Here is a 17,924-nt window from a genome sequence, read left to right as displayed (position 1 = left end):
CACCGCGCCCGGCCGATGTCATTCTTAATGGTGAGAAAGCGGATGCTTTCTCCTAAGATTGGGAATAAGGCAAAGATGTTTCCCTCCTCTCACCACTCACATCCAACATTATACTTGAAGTCCTCGCTAGTGCAGTAAGACAAGAAAAAGAAATACAATGTATATAGACCGAGAGGGAAGAAAGCTATCTTCGTTTGCAGATGACATGATTGTCTAGGTAAAAACACCAAATAATCAATAAAAAACTCCTGGCTCAGTGCAGTGGCTCATGCCTGTAATTCCAGCACTTTGGGAGGCCGAGGTGGGCAGATCACCTGAGCTCAGGAGTTGGAGACCAGCCTGGCCAACATGGTGAAATCCTGTCTCTACTAAAAATACAAAAATTTGGCAGGTGTGGTGATGCACATCTGTAGTCTCAGTTACTTGGGAGCCTGAGGCAGGAGAATCGCTTGAACCTGGGAGGTAAAGGTTGCAGTGAGCCGAGATTGTGCCACTGCACTCCAGCTTGGGTGACAGAGTGAGACTCTGTCTCAGAAAAAAAAAAAAAGTGTGTCTCTGATGGCTCTGTGTGGGGCTGTGGTCAGGGCCTCATGGGTCCCCCAGGAGCTGGGATGCCTGGCTGGCCTGCCCCGGCCACACAGCCCAGCAGACCTCGGTTTTAAAGGTGTGCTTGTGACAGTACTTGGTGGGCCCCCTGGACATGACCAAGGAGAAGGTGAGGCCTCGGGCACTCAGGGACCCCCTGCCCAGCCTGGCCTGGCTCCTGCGCTGACCGCCTCACCCTCACCTCTTCTCTGCCCAGGATACAAAGTTAACATACAGAGGTCCATTGCTTTGCTTTATAACAGCAATGAACAATTGGAATTTGAAATTAAGAACCCAATATCACTTACTTTACCATGGGAAAATGAAATACTTAGGTACAAATCTAATAAAATTATGGATTTGTATGCAAAAACTGCAACATTCTGATGAAAGAAATCAAAGATCTGAATAAATGAAGAGAGATTCTGTGTTCATCAATTGGAAGATACATTATTTCTAAGACAGCAATTTTTCCCAACTTGATCTACAGATTTAATGTAGTCCCAATGACACTACTAGTAAGCTATTTTGTGGATATTGACAAACTGACTCTAAGGTTTATGTGGAAACGCAACAAACCCAGAATAGCTGGCACAATACTGCAGAAGAAAGAAAAGTAGAGTGCTGACATTCCCAACTTCAAGACTTACTCTAAACCTACAGTGATCAAGACGGTCTACGGTCTGGTATCGTGGACAAATAAACACATATGGTGTGAGTCTCAGGAACAGACTCACACCAACAGAGCCACCTGATCTTTGACAAAAGAGCAAAAGCAACACAATGGAGAAAAGGTGGCCTTTTTCAACACATGGTGCTGGATCAACTGGACTTCCACATGCCAACAACACCACCACAAAAAATTAATCCAGATGCAGACCTTACACCTTTCAGAAAATGAATCACACATCTAATGTAAAATACAAATCTATATGACTTCTAGCAGACAACAAGAGAAAATCTAGGTGACCTTGGGTTTAGTGATGAGTTTTTAGATACAACACAAAATACAATCCATGAAGGAAAAAAAATACTAAGTTGGATTTTTTTTTTTTTTTTTCCGAGATGGGAGTCTCGCTCTGTGATCCAGGCTGGAGTGCAATGGTGTGATCTCAGCTCACTGCAACCTCCGTCTCCCAGGTTCAAGCGATTCTTCTGCCTCGGCCTCCTGAGTAAGTGGGATTACAGGTGCCCACTACCATGCCCAGCTAATTTTCATATTTTTTTAGTAGAGATGGGGTTTCACCATCTTGGCCAGGCTGATCTCGAACTCCTGACATCAGGTGATTGGCCTGCCTTGGCCTCCCAAAGTGCTGGGATTACAGGCATGAGCCACCATGCCTGGCCAATTGGACTTTATTATAATAAAATTTAAAACTATTTTGCAAAATACAGTGTAAAGTGAATTAAAAGACAAGCCACATCCTGGTAGAAAATATTTGCAAATCATTCTTCTGTTTTTGTAGAGATGGGGTCTTGCTATATTGCCCAGGTTGGTCTCAAATTCCTGGCCTCAAGTGATTCTCCCGCCTCAGCCTTCCTATAGAGGGAGCCACTGCTCCTGGTCTCAGCATCACCTTTTTTTTTTTTCTCTCTCTCTCTTTTTTTTTTTTGAGATGGAGTCTTGTTCTGTTGCCCAGGCTGGAGTGCAGTGGTACGATCTCAGCTCACTGCAGGTCCTGGGCAGGAGGACCTGAGGAGGAGAACCCAGCTCCTGGGTTCAAGCAATTCTCCTGCCTCAGCCTCCCGAGTAGCTGGGACTGCAGGCATGCACCACCGTGTCTGGATAATTTTTTGTATTTTAATAGAGACGGTTTCACCGTGTTGCCCAGGCTGGTCTCAAACTCTTGACCTCAGGTGATCTGCCTGCCCTGACCTCCCAAAGTGCTGGGATTAGAGACATGAGCCACCACGCCCGGCCTGAGCATGACTTTTGAATACAAGTTTAACTTTCTCATGCCAGAAGCAGGGCTTAGTCACCCTTGACAGTTTCCAGTTCTGCACCTAAACGGCTCAAGCTGAAAGCAGCCACAAGAACTTAGAGGAACCTCTCCTGCCCGGAAGCCTGGGCTTCCCACTTCTCCCCCTTTCCTTTAGAAAAGGCCGTTCAGACATTTGCCCATGAACTTAAGGGACATGCTCTCTATTCCCTCATGTTTGCTCTAGCAGAGCCCCTGCTCTGCCTGACTTGCCATTTCTGCCTCCTGTGAACGGTGGACCCCCAGAAAAACATCACAGAACTGCCGTCCTACCATCCTGGGGAGCACAGCAAGACTCTGTCTCTAAAAAAAATTACCCAGGTGTGGTGGGGCACACCTGTAGTCCCAGCTACTTGGGAGGCTGAGGCAGGAGAATTGCTTGAATCTGGGAGGCAGAGGTTGCAGTGAGCCGAGATCGCGCCATTGCACTCCAGCCTGGGTGACAGAGTAAGACCCTATCTCCAATAAATAAATAAATAAGTAAATAAAAATAAAACTCTTTTTTTTTTTTTTTTTTTTGAGACGGAGTCTCACGCTGTTGCCCAGGCGGGAGTGCAGTGGCGCGATCTCGGCTCACTGCAAGCTCCGCCTCCCGGGTTCCCGCCATTCTCCTGCCTCAGCCTCCTGAGTAGCTGGGACTACAGGCGCCCGCCACCGCGCCCGGCTAATTTTTTGTATTTTTAGTAGAGACGGGGTTTCACTGTGGTCTCGATCTCCTGACCTTGTGATCCGCCCGCCTCGGCCTCCCAAAGTGCTGGGATTACAGGCTTGAGCCACCGTGCCCGGCCAAAACTCTTTAAATGATAAGAAAACAAATAACCCAATCAAACAGGGCAAAAGATCTGAACAGACAACTCACCAAAGATTAAGACGTACAGATGGCAGATATGTAAATGAAAAGACGTGCGACATCATCTGTCATTAGGGGATTGTAAATTACAACAATAATGAGATGCTACCGTACACCCATCAGATTGCAGTGCCACCAAACGCTGGTGAGATTGCAGAGCAGCAGGAAATCTCACTCATCACTGGTGGGAAGGAACAGAGCAAGCCGCCTTCTGGCCTCAGTAAGACTGAAGGCAAAAGAAACTCTTCATCAACCCCGTATTCTACTCGGCGACACTGTTCTCCGTGGGGTGCGGGTGAACAATCCTGACACGGCTATACCCCTGCGCTGGAATCAGACAATTAAGTGCATGGGCAGAGGATGGCTCCCAGGCGTTCCACTGTTGGATGGGAATTCACATAGCAGCAAGAGGAAGAAGCCAGAATGAGCTGCTGTGGGCCAGGGCTGGAGACGTCAGCTCGAGCGCAATGGTCACGCGCAGGAACATTTGCAGCTCTGTGCACACTCAGGGGACTCGCAAAGGCTGGCAGAGCATGGCTGCCTCTCGCTCTGCTGGCCGAGACGGCCTGGAAGCAGTGACCCCTGCGACCAGCACTGCCAGCCCCCAGGCCGCGGCTCCTGTTACTGCTTTCCAACAGAAGGAGCCGGGCTCCCTGGAGAAGTGGCTGATGGCAAGACCAGGGCAGGAAATACACAATGAGCCGGGGGCATCCTGTGGAGCTAAAAATTGAGGAATTTCAAAACCAAGCCAGGCTGAGCGCAGTGCCTCACACCAGTGATCCCAGCACTTTGGGAGACTGAGGTGAGCGGATCACTTGAGGTCAGGAGTTGGAGACCATCCTGGCAACATGGTGAAACCCCGTCTCTACTAAAAATACAAAATTAGCCGGGCGTGGTGGTGCACACCTGTGATCGAAGCTACTTGGGAGGCTGAGGCAGGAAATCGCTTGAACTTGGGGGCAGAAGTTGTAGTGAGCTGAGATGGACCCCATCTCAAAAACAAAACAAAACAAAACAAAAATAAAAAACACATAAAAAACCAAAAAATAAACCAAAGCAAAACCCCACAGTGATGGGGTCATGTCAAAAGAGCACAGGAGCCAAGCAGAAGAGCTCCCAGGGGCCAAAGCTGGACTCACATGAGCAAGAAAATAAACAAAATCGTGTTGAATTATAACCTAAGCATACAACACTCCTAAGTCTAGACTGACATAAATAAATGGTTGAATAACTTAGTAAATGGGGAAAAGGGACAAATCTCTCATGCAAAATAATTCCAGATAAATTACGCAGATGGTCTCCCTGGTCCCTGGTTCCCACGGCCCTGGCCTGTGGGAGGCCTGCTTGGATTGGGGCTGCTTGGTCAGGGGCCCTGCCCGCCTTTCCAGACTGCCCCTGAGGCAGCCCTGGGGCCAGGAGGAGGCCCCTAAACCCGCCAGATGCTGAGATAAAGACCTCAGCCTCTCGCCATGTTCAGCAGGCTCGCAGCAGGTGACCAGGGCCAGGCAGCGTCCGCAGGCAGAACAAGACACGGGGAAGGCAGGAGGTGACCCGCCGTCTTTACAGTTCTCCTTTGTGGCTCAGCCCCAAGGCCACCGTGTGGACGGCTTCCCAGCCCCAACATAGAGCCTCCTTCCCCTGGCCCACTCACTATCCATCCAGGTCTCCCCTGAGCCAGGGTCTTAGACGGGAGGACCGCCTGCCCTGGAGGTCACCCCCCTGCATTTTCCCACACACCTTGGCACACCTGACTCCATAAGGTCCTTGGGCCTCCGTCCCCAACATCTCGGCCAGGGCCGGACCTGCCCCCGTGCCCTCTCAGCCAGGGTCGGACCTGCCCCCGTGCCCTCTCAGCCAGGGTCGGACCTGCCCCCGTGCCCTCTCAGCCAAGGCCGGACCTGCCCCCGTGCCCTCTCAGCCAGGGCCGGACCTGCCCCCGTGCCCTCTCTCAGCCAGGGTCGGACCTGCCCCCGTGCCCTCTCTCAGCCAGGGTCGGACCTGCCCCCGTGCCCTCTCAGCCAGGGCCGGATCTGCTCACTCATCACTCATGCTGGCTCCTCCCAAGGTGGTCAGGGGTGGCCTCTAGGAACGGTGCCCCTTTCCCCCTCTGCAGGTGCCTCACACCCGCTCTGGCTGGATCGCAGGCAGGTGGCAGATGCGTCTGGCCGTTGCAGCTCAGCACAGCCACAGAAGCCGTGGGCCCTCCTCTCCCCGGAGCAATGCCCACCCCGGGACCTGCCCAGGCGAGCACAATACCACCCGCCACCACCGGCCTCTGCGCAGGCAGCGAGACGGGGGAGCCGTGCTCAGCGTGTGGTACCTGGCCGCGGCGCGTCTCGCAGTTGTGGAGGTAGCTCAGGTGATAGATCTTCAGGTCCAACGTGGCGAAATTCAGGTACTTCAAGAACACCTGAAACGGGAATCGCCACAAGAGGAGTTAAAATTCCAGCTTTCAGACATGTGCCCCCGTGGGTATTTTGCAGGAGAAACATGCCCTCCTGAGGCTGCCCAGACACACCGGGAAGCTGTGCCCAGCACACAGACATGGACTGGCACACGCAAGCTCAGGTGCACAGGGCGGGCACGCAAGCTCTCTCTCTGTCTCACTCACACACACACACAGGTGTGCGCAGACACACAGGAGCACAGCGATGTGCAGACGAGCACACGGAGCTCAACAGCCCAGCAGACACGCAGCACAGAACACGTGGGCGGGCAGGCGGGCAGGCAGACGTGCCACACAGAACACGCAGGTGGGCAGGCAGGCAAGGAGGCAGACACGCGGCTGCCCAGGCGCCCCCCGTGCTCACGTCTTCGTCTTCGCTGGTGAAGAATGGGCCGTTGAGCTTGTTCACCGCCATGATCACCGCCACGACGTCTTTGCCATTCATGATGGGTGTGGCCAGGATATTCTTTGTCTTGTAGTCAGTGAGCTCGTCAGCAAATGAGCTGAAGTGAGGGCACTGCCGCAGGAGAGGAAAGAGGCTAAAGAGGCTGTCGCTGCGTAGGCCTGGGGCCCGCACCACTGGGGTTGCTGCCAAGCTCTGCGGAGGCCACTGCCATCCAGGTGTGAGGCGCCCGGGGGCCCTGCTGGGCACTGGAACGTGGCCACTGGGCGATGAGAGCTGGGCCTGTCCCTGTGACTCCAGCCTGGCTCCGTGCACCTCTGTGCAGAGGACGGTGGTGCCCCACAGTGCTCAGTCCAGCAGACCTATGCAGGCCTCACCGGTGGCCCCACCCTGCCTGGCACCTCCCGTGCCGTCCCACACCTGCCACCCTCCAGCAGCGTTGGGCCTCCTGGATGCTTGTTTAGCCTGCCTGCTCACCTTGTCCCTGAAGCCTCCTGGTGTCCGCCACCCTCTCCTGCCTTCAGCCTCCTTCAGGACACTCCTACACTCTTCCCCAAGAGACAGCCCTTGGTAGGATGCGGGATGAGCCCATTCTGATTGCGGGCTTGTTCGTGGGACACTTTAGGCAGGGCAGGTGCAGCTGGCAAGCCGGGGTGGGAGTCCTGGCAGCCCTGGGGTCTGTACGCTACCTCTCTGGCCTCCCAGGCCCACACTCCCAGGGTCTGCTCCCTGGGGTCTGGGGCCCACTGTGATGAGAACTTTGCCTGCCTCTGGCTCCTGGGGGCTCCCCACCTACCCTCACTCCTACCCTCACTCCCACCAGATTCAGAGCAGCCCCTCCTCTCTTTGGTTTTAGGTTCCGGCCCCCCAAGGAACAGGTCAGCTGAGCTCTGCCTCTGCCCAGACGCACTGAGACGCACTGAGACCAGGCACCCCCAGGCGACCAGGATTCTGTCCTTCAGAGAGTTGGATGTGACCCCAGACCCTCCTCTTACTTCCTGGTTCTGACATTTGTTTACATGAGGCCAGGGTGCCCTGGGGCAGTGACCCAGATCAATGGCTCCCGAGTAGGCCCTGCTGGGGTCTGGACTTCCCACCTGTACGACCTGTAGCAGGCACAGGGCAGTTCTACGGCCTTCTCCTCACTAGTCCATGAGGCAAAAATAACAGGCTCTGCCCTCGGCCACTGCACCAGCTGAACGGGAGCTCCTGGGATGCGCCTCACGTCTCGTGCTGTTTCTAGGGACGGCAGCCCTGCAGCGGCAGAGGGCGACTCCTCGCAACTTCCCTCCACCCGCTTCCCCAGAGGAAGCCTGCTGGGGGCTGGCCGAGGTGCCAGAATGCTCCTAAATGGCACCCATCCTTCCTGCTCCTCCCTTCCTGATTCTTGGAGATGCAGCTGCTGCCCATAGCCACGTAGGCTGGCGTTGAAGGAAAACCAGCGTTTAAAAATGGTGCGGCAGGAAGACGGGTGAGTGAGCCCTGGCAGGCGTGGCAGCATGGGCAGTGGGGGCAACCATCCCTTTACTGGATCTGAAACAGAGGGGTGGTCCCTGAGGGAGGACTCATCTCACCACCTGCATCCCCTAAGGGCTCATATCGGCACCTGCGTCCCCTGAGCCAAGCACAGCACACTCCTGCCTGCTTGTTGTGGTGCCTGTTGTGCCTGTGGCGGTTTGGACAGTGTCTCCCCCACCAGCCGTCAGTGCTACAGTGGCCACCATGTGTGCTCTCTGCTGAATTCAGATTCTCTGTGACTGTTTCCCTCCCTTTCTACCTGGAGTCCATCCTTTTAACCTATCCCTTGCCAACCTCACTGACACTCTCGCTTGGGGCCCTTCCCTGGCTGCTGACCTTCACAGCATGACACCTGGACATAAACCAGCGATTCTGGAAAGAGCACAGCATGACCCTGAGACAGCGCCACACAGATCCACACAATGTGACCCTCATAACCCTCAGATGGCACCACACGGATCCACACAAAAGGATGCTCAGACGGTGCCTCCTGGATCCACATGTGATCCTCAGATGGCATCACACAAGATGACCCTCAGATGGTGCCACACACAAATCCACGTGACCCTCAGACAGTGCCACACGGATCCACACAGCATGACTCTCAGCTGATGCCACATGGATTCACACAATGTGACCCTCAGATGGTGCCACACAGATCACAGCATGGCACCTGGACATATACCAGCAATTCTGGAAAGAGCACAACATGACCCTCAGACAGCGCCACAGGGATCCACACAATGTAACCCTCAGAAACACAACGTGACCATCAGATGGTGTCACACAGATTCACACAATGTGACCCTCAGACGGCACCACAGGGATCCACACAATGTGACCCTCAGAAACACAACGTGACCATCAGACAGTGCCACAGGGATCCACACAATGTAACCCTCAGAAACACAACGTGACCGTCAGATGGTGTCACACGGATCCACACAATGTGACCCTCAGACGGCACCACAGGGATCCACACAATGTAACCCTCAGAAACACAACGTGACCGTCAGACAGCGCCACAGGGATCCACACAACGTGACCCTCAGACAGCACCACAGGGATCCACACAACGTGACCCTCAGACAGCGCCACAGGGATCCACACAACGTGACCCTCAGACAGCGCCACAGGGATCCATACAACGTAACCCTCAGAAACACAACGTGACCGTCAGACAGCGCCACAGGGATCCACACAATGTGACCCTCAGATGGTGCCCCATAGTCACACAGGCTATGGTTGATGAATGTTCAGCCTCACTTCTCTTGCCAGCCTTGTCTCTACCAGTTTCTTCCTGGATCTCAGACCTGGCTGTCATTTCTCTCTGCCCCACACATTTTCACAGCTCTAGTTTCACAAAGAAAGTATGGGAGCAGCCACAGAGCCTTCCCGCCTCTCTCTTGTGGCCTGCCCTCCACCCAAGAACCTCACACTATTTGTCACCTTCTCTTCTTCATAGTCTCTCCCCATCCTGGGATTTAAGTGCACTCGGGACTCTGTAAAATGCTCTCTCAGCCCGTTCGTCTGCCGTCCTCTCTCCTTCACAGCTGCTCCTGGATCCCTTGCCTTCCTGGCTGCATCACTGGTCTCAGCAGGTGCCCGGCTCCATTTCAGTTCTCCCAGCTGAGGTGGGTGGGCCGCAGTTACCATCCTGATGCCAACAGCCTCTCTCCTTCACCGCTGACCCCATTCACTCCCTGGTCCTTCCAGGCCTGTGCCAGATACACCCTTGGCCCCAGCACTGAGACCTTCACCCTGAGGTTTTGTGACTGCAGCCCCTTGGTGTCTCCCCAGCCCTCACACCCTTAGGAGCGAGAGGAACAGCTCCTTAGAGGTCCAGAGCAGGCAGCCAGAACTGGGGCTTGGCCGCCGCGGAGGTTCTGCCAGAAGCTATGCTCCTCCGAGCAGATGGTTTTGAGTGAGGTTGCCCCTCGTTCCTCCTTCCCTGTACCTTGTCAGGCCTCTGGGAGCAGCTGGTCCAGCGACTTCCCAGGAACATCTGTACCAAGCCCCAGCTTGCACTCTGCCCTCCTCAGCTTCCCTGACACCACAGGGAATGTTTATTTTTTTGTAAATCTGCCATCAAGACTGCGAAGAGTCCCACATGGAACCATCCGGCCGCTCTCTCACTGACACCGGCTCTCCTTTCCTTGGCGTCTGGTCACTCTGCTGCCCATGCATGGATGGGCACTTGGTACCAGCCAGGCCGCAGCCACCTTGGTCCCAGCTTGGCTGGTGCAGCTTCCAGCCTCAGTGGCTCCCTTCCCCACCCCTGTTGGCCCAGCAGCCCGACCCCAGCCCAGCCTTCACTTCCTGGGATGACAGCCCTGCAAACTCCCCTTAGTCACAGGGACGGACCCTCGGCCTCTCCGTCCGACTGCCAGCTGCCCCACCCGTTGTGAAATGCAGCCACACCATGGTGAAGATTAACTTGTGGCCTCCGCCGTCCCCCCGTCCCTCCTCTCTGGTGCCCTCTGGGCTCTGTGTCCCCTGTAGTGATGCTTGGCTGGGGGGTCCTTGCCTGCTGGTCTCTTCCTCTCCACTGTCCAGTCCGGGCTTCCCTGCTTCCCCAGAGCCTCCTGGTCAGATGTGCCAGGAGCCTCACCTGGGAGCGGGCGGCAGCTGTGGACTGTCAGGCTCCTGGGAACCCCCTGCATCTGCTCTGCCTCTAGCAGGCCAGGGGGCTGTGTGTGCTCACACAGCCGAGCAGCTGGGCCTGGCTCTGGGGCCTTCACACCCACTGTGGCTTCTCCAAAGCACCCCCAACCCTCCGTTCCACTGCCCAAGCCCCCCGCCTCCTCTGCCGACTGTGCTCAGCATGGCTGACGGCCGGTCCTGCTGCCCTCTTCCCTCTGTCTCCGGGTTCCCACCCAGCCCGTGTTCTCAATGCCTCTGCTCTGTCCAGCTTTGTAGTGACCACCACAGGACTGAGTCCAAGGGTCTTGATTGCTGGCGATGTGCAGGACCCTGTGATGAGGTGTTTTGGGGCAGGGGTCAGGGGACCCACTAGGATCCCGGGACGGGCCTTTGGGGTGGGTTCCCGTGACAGTCCCAGGGAGAGGAGCTGGAAGACGGATGGAGGGTGAGGCTGCATGCGCAGCACTGCGGGGTTCGTGGCTGTTCGGCTGGGGCTGGGCTCAGAAACCGCTGCAGAGTCAGAGCCGGGGTGTGAGTCCTGCCCTGCCACTTAGTGGCCGTGGCCAAGCCCCCCCCAGCCCGCCAGGATCTTCCATCCCAGCTGCCCTCGCCGTGAACTCTTGCAGGTCTGAGGAGCCACAAAGGGGTGATGGCGGGGCCTTCCCCCTCATCAGGTGTGGGCGGCCTCCCTGCCCGGGGTGCACAGCGGCGGATGGGGAAGGCCGTGCTGTCTCACAGGCCCACTCGCTCCTACCTCTCTGCACCCGACCTGTGCTTCCTTCCTGCTGAGAGGCTTGTCTGGGGGCCGTGGACACTGGGTGGCTGGGCAGGGCCTCTCACCCGGCTGCCCCGTTGGCTTCTGACATGTTGGGAGGGATGGAGGAGGGCCCAGTGTCCACCTTCTGGGACCTGTGGTTCCTGAGCCCAAGGTCTTAGGGTTCACAACCCACGCCCAGGCCTGGGCCGGGCTCCAGGAAGGTTGTGCTCAGTCCTGAGTTCCGGCAGCGCCCTCCTTGTGCAGGCCCTGGGATCTGCCTTGTCTCCCCAGAGGCTGCCGTGACACAACAAGCGTAGTTCTGGGAGCAGACAGGGCCTTAGAGCCATCAGCTGAAGCCCTGCACCTCCCAGAAGCCAGTCCCACGTGGCCTGGCACTGCCTGGGCTCCCTGTAGGCCCGAGAGTGTGAGCCCTGGGCAGCCCCTCCCTCCGTGGTGGCTCCTGGGACAGGCCCCTGGGGACAAGAGGGCCCATAGGCCAGGCTACTGCAGCCTTTGCCCTGGCCTGTCACTCTCAGCTCCAGGAGGACAGACGCTGCAGCTCAGGGAGGAGCTGGTTCCCCGGGGCCTGCCGACCCTGCAGACTCAGGGTCCACCTGTGCTCAGGAGCAGGCCGGTTTAGCCACTGCAGCTCCCTTGTGAGGCAGACATTATTTCCCCAGTGTAAACAGGGAGACAGGGCTCAGGTGGGCGAGGCTCTGGGTGGCCCGGGTGTGGCATGCCGGCCACTCACGCCCCGTCTCAGGGACTCTCGCACCACAGCCACGTGCTGCTCTCCCAAAACGGCCAGTGTGGCTCACACCCCCCGAAGAGGGCTCAGTGGGCCAGACTGAGATGTGCTCTGCCTCAGTCTCCCCTTCTGTAAACTGAGCCGTGAACCCAGAATCCCACCCTTTGGCAGTGCTTAGGGTGCTGAGATGCACTTAATGAAAATTTGCACTTAATGAAAATTTGCTTTTTTTTTGGCAATTTAGACTCAAGTCTCTGTTCCCCTAGTCTGAGATAACTAAGACTCCACAGAATGGAGGGGCAGACACCACGCCCAGCCCCTCAGAGAGGCACCAGCTACACTGGGCAGGGGAGAGGCCTTGGAGGAGGTCAGTGCTGGGGCGGGTGCGGCCATGGCACGGGGGGTGGGAGTGGCAGGACCTGGAACAGCCCTGGGGAACAGGCCAGGCCGAGGGACGGACCTAGGACAGCCCAGCAGTTTGAGGGGACCCACAGAGCAGGGACGAGATACCATCAGCTGGGTGGGGACAACGGCGTGAAGGGGTGGTGGCGGCAGGGGATGAACTCCTGGCGGGAGAAGGACACAGCCCGGGCTTGCGACAGGGTGGGAACGAGAAGTTGTCTTGGAGATCGTATGCAGAAGGAAGGAAGGGAGAGAGGGAGGACGGCAGAAAAGGAGGGAGGAGGGCAGCAGGACAGAGAGGGGAGAAGGGAGGAGGGAATGGGGGGAGGGAGGAGGCAGCTGGTGTCCATCCCAGGCGCCACCACTGCGAAGTTCCCCGGCTTCCTGGTAAGCTACGCTCCTGATGCATGATTGATTTGTGGGTGCCCCACTTCTTAGGAGGGAGGTGGAGACGAAGGTAACCCCGGGGATTACTGAATCTAGGTCACTGCCTCGCTGCTTGCTTACTGCCGTTGGGATAAGAGGATTGCCACTTCCGGCCTGGTGCGGTGGTTCACACCTGTTATCCCAGCACTTTGGGAGGCCGAGGCAGGTGGATCACCTGAGGTCAGGAGTTCGAGACCAGCCTGACCAACATGACGAAACTCCGTCTCTACTAAAAATACAAAAATTAGCCAGGCGTGGTGGCAGGCGCCTGTAGTCCCAGCTACTTGGGAAGGTGAGGCAGGAGAATGGCTTGAACTCGGGAGGCGGAGCTTGCAGTGAACCAAGATCGTGCCATTGCACTCCAGCCTGGTGAGAGAGAGACTCCGTCTCAAAAAAAAAAGAGGATTGCCACTCCCTCCCCAGCTGCCTGGGAAGGAGGGACCAGGCCTGCCCCTGGGCAGGCGACCTGGTGGGTAATTCCCAAGACCCATCCAGCAAGAGTGGAGGCTGCCTGGGCCCCTTGCAGCCTCCTTAGTCGTGGGGACAGAAAAGGGGAGAGGAAGCTGGGGACTGGTGCAGGACATGGAGAAGGGGCTTCTCCACCCCCCTTCTTCCTCGGAGCCTCCTTGCCAGGCAGCCCCTCAGGGCCTTTCCAGGTCTCTGCCATCACCCAGTCTGGCAGGCGCCTCACACCACACTTGTTCTCCAATCCCACCAGGGCCGCCTCTGTCCTCAGGAAGTATCTGCCCCAGCCTGTGCTTTGCATGGACAGGCCCTGGCCTTCCCACCTTCAGTGACCCCAGTGAGCCTGTCTCAATTCTCAGTCTCTCGTCCCTCCCCAGTCCCACCCTGGACCCCCGTGCTCAGAGGCTCCCAGGTTTGTTCCTCCCTGGCGGCCAGTGTTGGCTCCCATGGGATAAAGCTGCTTCTGCCACGGTGGGAACTTGGGGTTTCCCCGGCTCCCCTTCCTTTCTGGGCATCTGCACCACCTTCAGCTGTGACCTCTTCTTCCCAAATCCCAAGGCAGGGCCTCCCTCCCAGCCCAGAGGGCCCTGAAGCCCCCACCTGGGCTGTCTTCCTGGAAGCCAGGGGTCCTCACACGACCTACACGGTCCCCACCATGGGACACCCAGGTTTGGGCCTGAGTCTGCTTCAGCCGAGGCTCCCAGACTCAGGCCTCACCAACTCAGTGGCCACACGATGTCAGCTTGAGCCAGAAGCTCTGAGCCGGAGAGGCAGGCGGCCAGGGCACAGTGCCCGGCGGGGGCTCTGGGTACTCGCTCCTCTGCACAGAACAAGCCTGTGCCCTGATAAGAGGCCTCCCTGGAGGCCTGAGTATCGGAGCTGACCCTCAGACACCTGGGACAGGTGCAGGAGATGCACACAGCCGCCTCCCTGACCCTCAGACACCTGGGACAGGTGCAGGAGATGCACACAGCCGCCTCCCCGAGGCTCCACACAGACCCACCTCGGCCACGTCCTTGACATTCACCATCTTCTTGGTCTGAGCCACGTGGCCCACGACCCCGATGTCCAGCGGGAAGACGATCTCGGAGTCGGGGGGCACCAGGCAGTCCTCCAGGACGCTGTCCGGCTGCACGCTGAAGAGCCTGGTGGCCAGCTCGGCCACACCGTTGCGCTGGCGGTACATGAAGAGGCTGCAGCGGTCGGCCTGCAGGAGGGTGCAGAGGCGCCGCAGGACCTTGAAGACCACGCGCTCCATGTTGATGTTCTCCTGCATGTCCTGCACCAGCTCCAGCAGCGCCTCGCTCTCCTCCACCTGGCAGAGCTCCCGGAAGCTGTTGCAGTCCGGCGGGCACCTGTCCTCGCAGGCCGCGGCCACATTCTCGGGGCTCAGTTTCTTCCCAAAGTACTGGCGGGCGAAATCAGGGTTCTGGTCGAGAAAGCTCCGGGCCTGCTCCTCACTGAGGCTCATGGTGGCTGCCTGTCCCTGGAGACGCTGCTGCTCCGGGCACGCATGGACTCCCGGGAAAACCCTGTCCTCAGCAAAGTCTTTCTTAGTGAGATTAGGAACCCCGGGGGCGGGCCAGCTGACTCACTCCCACAAACGGGGGCCTGCGCTCCCTCTGCTCAGACCCCGGGACTTCCCACCTTCCGGGAAAACCAGGCCCCGTGGAATGAGGGCTGGGAGTAACCGCTGGGGGACCTCCTGCCTGTTGCAGGGGTCATGGGCGACTGGGCACAGGCATTTGGCTTCCAGCAGACCAAGCCCTGAGAACTATTTCCCTGAGGAGGTGATCCCACACACAGCATGACACTTTTTGCCAGCGGAGCTGCCTGAGGGTTTGGGTTGGTCCCACAGGCGGCCCCAGGCCCTCCTGGGAGCCGAGACCTGGGCTCGGGTGTGCTGGGGAGGTGGTGGGACCCTGGCCCTGCCTCCGGGAGACACAGTTTACCCTGTGCAGGGAGAGGGGGCTGGGTAAGCACACCCAGGACCCAAATGCCCGGAGGCCAGCAAGGGGACCCTGGATATGGAAGTGGGACCACATGCACCTTCCCCCACACTCTGAGGGATCCAGAGTCGCTAGTCAGCCTTTACCTGATGTCAGGCCCCAGCCGGGACAAGCTTCGGGGTGACGCTGCTCTGAGGCCACATGGCTGTCGGTAGCAGGAGGACCTGAATGGTGGGGGCTGCCTGGCAATGAAGCCCAGCCTCTCCTCTCCGCTGTCACCGCAGCAAGCCCTGCCTGCTCCCACAGGACTCGGCTCCTGGGCCAGCTCCCCACCGGCCGGCAGGGGTGATGTGGCCGGAAGCACCTTGGCTGGGTCTGGCATGGGCGCCGGCCTGGCGGGCGGGTGGCAGTGTTCCTAACTTCCCTGAATATAAAAACGCTGATTGCCGCTTTCCAGGCACCTTCGTGCTGCCAGATCCTGGGCTTGAGGTTTCTTCCCATCTTTTCCAGTTTGTCCGTCCGTGTTGTCACCATGCTTTTAACCAGGGTGCAAGGTTTTCATGTGGTTCTTTTACTGCACTCTGCTGGTAGACGCGTGTGCACACGTGCATGAGTGTGCGCATACGTGTGTGCACGGACCGTGAGTGTGAGCACATGTAGGTGTGTGTGTTCGTGTGTGAGCATGTGTGCATGACAGCCAGGTGCCCTCTGGAGCGCACAGTTCTCTCAGCACGAGGCCGGGCCCTGGGGAAGCTTCTGCGAGGGCCCTGGGCTGCAGCTGCCTGTCTCGGGGCTGCTCTGAGTGCAGTAGCAGCACCGTCCACCGTCCACCGTGGGCCCCGCTGGGCGTGCGAAGCGTGCCCTTGTGCCATGACGTTCCTGCCTCCGCTTAGTCACAAAGTCGCTTCCTTTCAGGGATCTGCTGAGAGGCCTCCCCTTTTTCCTAAAAAGAGTGAATTCTCACTGGGGACAGGGAGTGGGGATGTGGGTGGAGGCAGGGGTTGCGGGGCCGCTGCAGTGCTTGGGTTTGGGGCCAGGGTAGAGGGTGGCCTGCTTTGCATTCAGTCCCAGATCAGCCTCCAGAGCCTGCCGGGTGCAGTCCCCGACTCCCAGGGACGAGCTCACATTGCTCTCCACTTGACCTGGTCAGAGGGGCCTCGCCCTGGTGCAGCCTGCAGGGGCTCCCAGTTGGCCACTTGCTCCGCTCTTGGGGTTTTGTGCTGTGCGTGCCAAGCTTAGTCCTCGGCCAAAGCCCCATGTGGCCCTGTGCAGATCGTTGGAGCCTGTTGAGTGCACAGATCCCTCCTCAGCAGCAATCTTCTCTGCAAGCTGCAGCCACCGCTGCCTCCCCAGGGCCAATCTGTCTTCCAAGCTTCATGAGATCTCAAAACAGTAATTCATTTTTGTCTCCCAATTTTCCATAACAACACGTAAATAATTGCTATCATAAATTAGTAGAGCCTCATGTAAGGTAATTCCTAATTTGTGTCTACACAGTGCTCAGCCGATTTTCAAAATAATGAAGATGTTTTCATGTGAATGGAGTGCCCTTGTGTTGTGCACAACCTGAGCAACTGCGCATCGTAGCCCTGTAGTATCCCAGAGAGGCTCTGATTTCCCATGTTGGATGGATCCCAAAACTCTGCAGCAAGCATCTCATGATTAGGAGAACTAGAGTCTTTTTAAAGATTATTTTCTCCCCTATTATCCCATAGTGATCATCAAAAAAATCTTTAAAATGTAGATGGCATGGGTATGAATGTTAGAATGGCAACTCTCTGGAGAAACAATCAATGAGCTGGTAGAAAGGAATGAAATTATAAAGGACAGTTGAACAGAGAGGATTATCAGCAGATGAGAGCTGTGGCTGCCTGATTTAAAGGGGCAGGGGAAGTCCACAAAAAGGCCACAGGCCAGCCTGGCCAACTTAGTGAACCCCCATCTCTACTAAAAATACAAAAATTGGTTGGGTGTGGTGGTGCATGCCTGTAATCCCAGCACTTTGGGAGGCCGAGGCGGGCAGATCACCTGAGGTCAGGAGTTCGAGACCATCTTGGCCAACATGGTGAATCCCCATCTCTACTAAAAATACAAAAATTGGCTGGGTGTGGTGGCGGGCGCCTGTAATCCCAGCTACTCGGGTGGCTCAGGCACAAAACTCGCTTTAACCCGGGAAGTGGAGGTTGCCATGAGCCGAGATCACACCACTGTACTCCAGCCTGAGCAATAGAGTGAGACTGTCTCAAAAAAAAAAAAAAAAAAAAGCCACAGGAAGGTCCCCTGTGAGAAGCACTGATTCACCCCACAGCTCCGGAGGACCAAGAGACTCAGACCCTGGGGCTGATGTCAGTTGGGACTCCCCAGGAAGCAGATGCTGGGAAGCAGGTTCACTGTTGATTTGTTTGGATGTTGGTCCCCTCCAAGCCTCATGTTGAAATGTGATCCCTGATGTTGGAGGTGGGGCCTGGTGGGAGGTGATTAGGTCCTGGAGGTGGATCCCTCACGAACAGCTGCTACCCCTCTTGTGGGGCGGAGTTCTCCCTCTCACCTCCTGTGAGCTCAGGTTGTTGGAGCCTGGCCCCCACCCCCCACCCCCCTTCTTCTCCCACCCTGGCATGCTGGGCCCCTTCACCTCCCCCACGAGTGGAAGCTCCTGAAGCTGTCACCAGAAGCAGACCCTGGTGCCAGACTTCCTGTACAGCCTGCAGAACCGTGAGCCAGAGAAACCTCTTTCTTCATAAATGACCCAGCGC

General features: G+C 57.1%; 1 protein-coding gene and 1 long non-coding RNA gene across 7 annotated transcripts in view; one reads left to right on the top strand and one right to left on the bottom strand.

Moving 5' to 3' along the window:
• PDE6B (phosphodiesterase 6B) overlaps positions 1–14,969 on the bottom strand; it is a 43,454-nt gene extending 28,485 nt beyond the window's left edge. For all 6 annotated transcript variants that reach the window (XM_078002801.1, XM_078002802.1, XM_028848195.2 and 3 more), the window contains exons 1-3: positions 14,226–14,969; positions 6,225–6,377; positions 5,735–5,824 (exon numbers count right to left, since the gene is read on the bottom strand). In XM_078002801.1, the coding sequence (XP_077858927.1) occupies positions 5,735–5,824; positions 6,225–6,377; positions 14,226–14,693 (711 nt within the window). In that variant the 5' untranslated portion in view covers positions 14,694–14,969. The remainder of the gene's footprint in view (positions 1–5,734; positions 5,825–6,224; positions 6,378–14,225) is intronic.
• The window catches only part of LOC144341060 (uncharacterized), a 558,577-nt gene that overhangs the window by 13,279 nt on the left and 527,374 nt on the right, over positions 1–17,924 (top strand). The gene's annotated exons all lie outside the window — the stretch shown is intronic.

Source organism: Macaca mulatta, chromosome 5 (genome assembly GCF_049350105.2).
Source record: "Macaca mulatta isolate MMU2019108-1 chromosome 5, T2T-MMU8v2.0, whole genome shotgun sequence".
In the NCBI taxonomy this organism is placed as follows: domain Eukaryota; kingdom Metazoa; phylum Chordata; class Mammalia; order Primates; family Cercopithecidae; genus Macaca; species Macaca mulatta.
Note: the sequence above shows the minus strand (reverse complement) of the source record. Positions and strands in the feature narration are given on the sequence as shown.